At 44.1% G+C, this 2,481-nt stretch overlaps 1 protein-coding gene across 1 annotated transcript; it reads right to left on the reverse strand.

Moving 5' to 3' along the window:
• Window positions 1-439: 439 nt before the first annotated feature.
• On the reverse strand, window positions 440-988 carry LOC149189842 (uncharacterized). The gene has a single exon (XM_089410360.1). The coding sequence runs from the start codon at window positions 986-988 to the stop codon at window positions 440-442; it is 549 nt and encodes a 182-aa protein (XP_089266486.1).
• Window positions 989-2,481: the final 1,493 nt, after the last annotated feature.

Below are 2,481 nucleotides of genomic sequence, written 5' to 3' on the forward strand. Positions count from 1 at the left end.
GCACTGTGGTTCTGTGAAAGAACTTTGTGTTTTTTTCCCCGTCCTTCAGCCACTTTACTCTTGATTTCTGTCGCCAGAGTGTTTCCTCTTGTTTTTCTCTGGCTAGGATTTGGGCCTCAAGAGTTTGTTCCTGTTTTGCTAGGTCCTCAGAGCGTCCTTCGATTATGATCCTCTGCTGCACATTCTTCATTTCTTGATTAAGGGCTTTCTGTGCTTGAAAAATGTTGCCGAAAGATGTATGATTCCAGTGCTTGATTTCACCTTTGAGGTGCTTTAGTTTCTGCTGGAATTTAGACATCTTAGAGCCATTAGAGGGTTTGAAATTGAGCCATGTTGATCTGACTAATTCATTGAAATCCGGATGGGTTAACCAAAAAGCTTCAAACCGGAAAGGATGCCTAATGCTGTTGCCTGGTCGATTCCACTGCAAAGCTATTGGCTAGTGGTCAGAGCCCGATATCAGTAGGATGGAAACAATGAATTCTCCCCCCAAATGTATTGCATTGTCTGATAGTAAAAATATATCAAGGCGTGAAGCTATCTGTCGTGAGCCTTCTCTTTTGTTGTTCCATGTGAACATGCCATTATTTGAAGGTAGATCTATCAGCCAATTATTCTGTATGAAGTCTTTTAGAATGTTCCCATCTCTGTTGCTTCTGTTTCTGCCTCCCTGTTTTTCTTCCAGTCTTGCGATCATGTTAAAGTCACCTCCAGATATCCATAGCGGGTGCAACCTGTTTGAGTTGAGCTCCGATAAGGTGTCCAGGATTTCAGCTTTGTGTATAGTTTCCTGAGGGAAATACACATTAGTCATGTGACCATGGATGTTGGTGCCGATTATGTGAAATATTGCTTGGATGAAGTTCTTGTTTGCGTGTATATTGTCAAGTTGAATCACTCGCGCATCCCAGAGAACTGCAAGTCCTCCCGACGCCCCTTGAGCATCAACAGCCGTTACCAGCCCTCCTGGCCAAGCTTTTGCTGCCATTTTTTCCAAAACTGTCGAGTTACATTTTGTTTCTTGCAGAAAGAGAATATTAGGTTTTTCCTGCATAAGCATGTTTTTTAGAAGCCTGCCTTTCCTTGGGCTATTAAGCCCTCTAATGTTCCACGATATCAACTTCATTGAGAAGGGTTGGGGTTGATGTTGAAATACTTGGTCAGCTTGGCATATCTGCCTGACTCAACTAGCACTTCTCCTATTTTGATAGTTCTTTCGAGAGTGGTTTTCCTCCCTCGCTTTTTACTGTCTTTGGTAATGAACTTTCCATCCCATTGACTACCAATATGGACCCCCAGAGAGTATTTTTTTTGTGCGCGAGTGAGGACCTCCACCAGGTTGTCCACTTGCCGATCTGGGATTTTATCAAAGTTTCTTATTTTGTATGCCTGCTGTAGTCCTAGAATGTCCAATTCACCAATATCTATATTCTCAGGGTCTTCCTCCATGAGTTGGGGCTCTTGGTAGTCTTCAGCTGTTTCCTCTACATCCTTTGAGCTGGGTGATGGATTGTCGACTTCCATTCCTTGGAAGCTCCAGGCTGGGAGTTTGGTATGAGGGGTCAATTTGCTGAACAGGCTTTCCCCTGGCTGCGGTGAGACCCTGGTTTGCTTTTCTTTACTGGTTTCCTTGTCATTTAGAGGTAGGTTTTCAGGTTCTTGAACATCATCACTGGCCAGAGCAGCAAAACTATTGCTAGTTGAGGGTTTTGACGAGTTAGCTGGGTTGGTCCTGGTATTGGCTGTCGATTTCTTATGACCTCTTCTGCGATTTACCACTTTGGTAAACCCATCAGGAGCAGGATTGTCTGAGTCCATTTGAGATGGGGGCTTTCTGTTTAGAGGACAATCTCTGTAGAGATGACCCAGATCATGGCATTTCCTGCATCTAAACGGTACATGCTCATAATCTATCAGTTGTATCCATTCAATATCATCATGGAAAAGACTTACCGTATCTGGCAGGGCTTGCTTGAGGTCCATGTAGACACAGATCCAGGCATATGATGTGTATCTGCACAGTTTTGTTTCCTCTGCTACTTTGATGAATTCGCCCAGAGCATTTCCGATTTCTTGTAGGGAATCTTCCTCCCAGTATTCCCAAGGAAGCGAATACAACCTTATCCAAACAGGAGCACAACTAAGATCTTCCTTATCAGGATTGAAGCGTTCAACCCACCCTTTGAGATATAGGCCCGCGGAGTTAAAGAAGTATGGACCTCCGTCCAGAACCCTATTACGATCTTCCAAGCAGTTAAAAACGGCTGTAAAAAAACCCTTTGGCCCTAGTTGCAGAGTGATGTGACCCTTTGGATTCCATTTGGAGTTTATCCAGCCCCTTAGCGCTTTCTCAGTCGGCCAAAGTCCAATAAACTTGCCTATCAATGCGTGATCCCTCATGAACTATATTCTGGAATTGATTCGGTGACTAGGAAATTCCACTTTTGGCCTGTGAGTGGCCACTGGCCTGCATGTGGATGA

The sequence above is a fragment of the Pinus tabuliformis genome, chromosome 3_1 (assembly GCF_031772625.1).
Source record: "Pinus tabuliformis cultivar Carrire ecotype Pingquan chromosome 3_1, CPIR1, whole genome shotgun sequence".
NCBI lineage: Eukaryota > Viridiplantae > Streptophyta > Pinopsida > Pinales > Pinaceae > Pinus > Pinus tabuliformis.

Bases quoted from the DNA above. Each gene is read 5' to 3' on its own strand.
- LOC149189842 (XM_089410360.1), bottom strand. From the start codon at position 988: ATGGCAGCAAAAGCTTGGCCAGGAGGGCTGGTAACGGCTGTTGATGCT.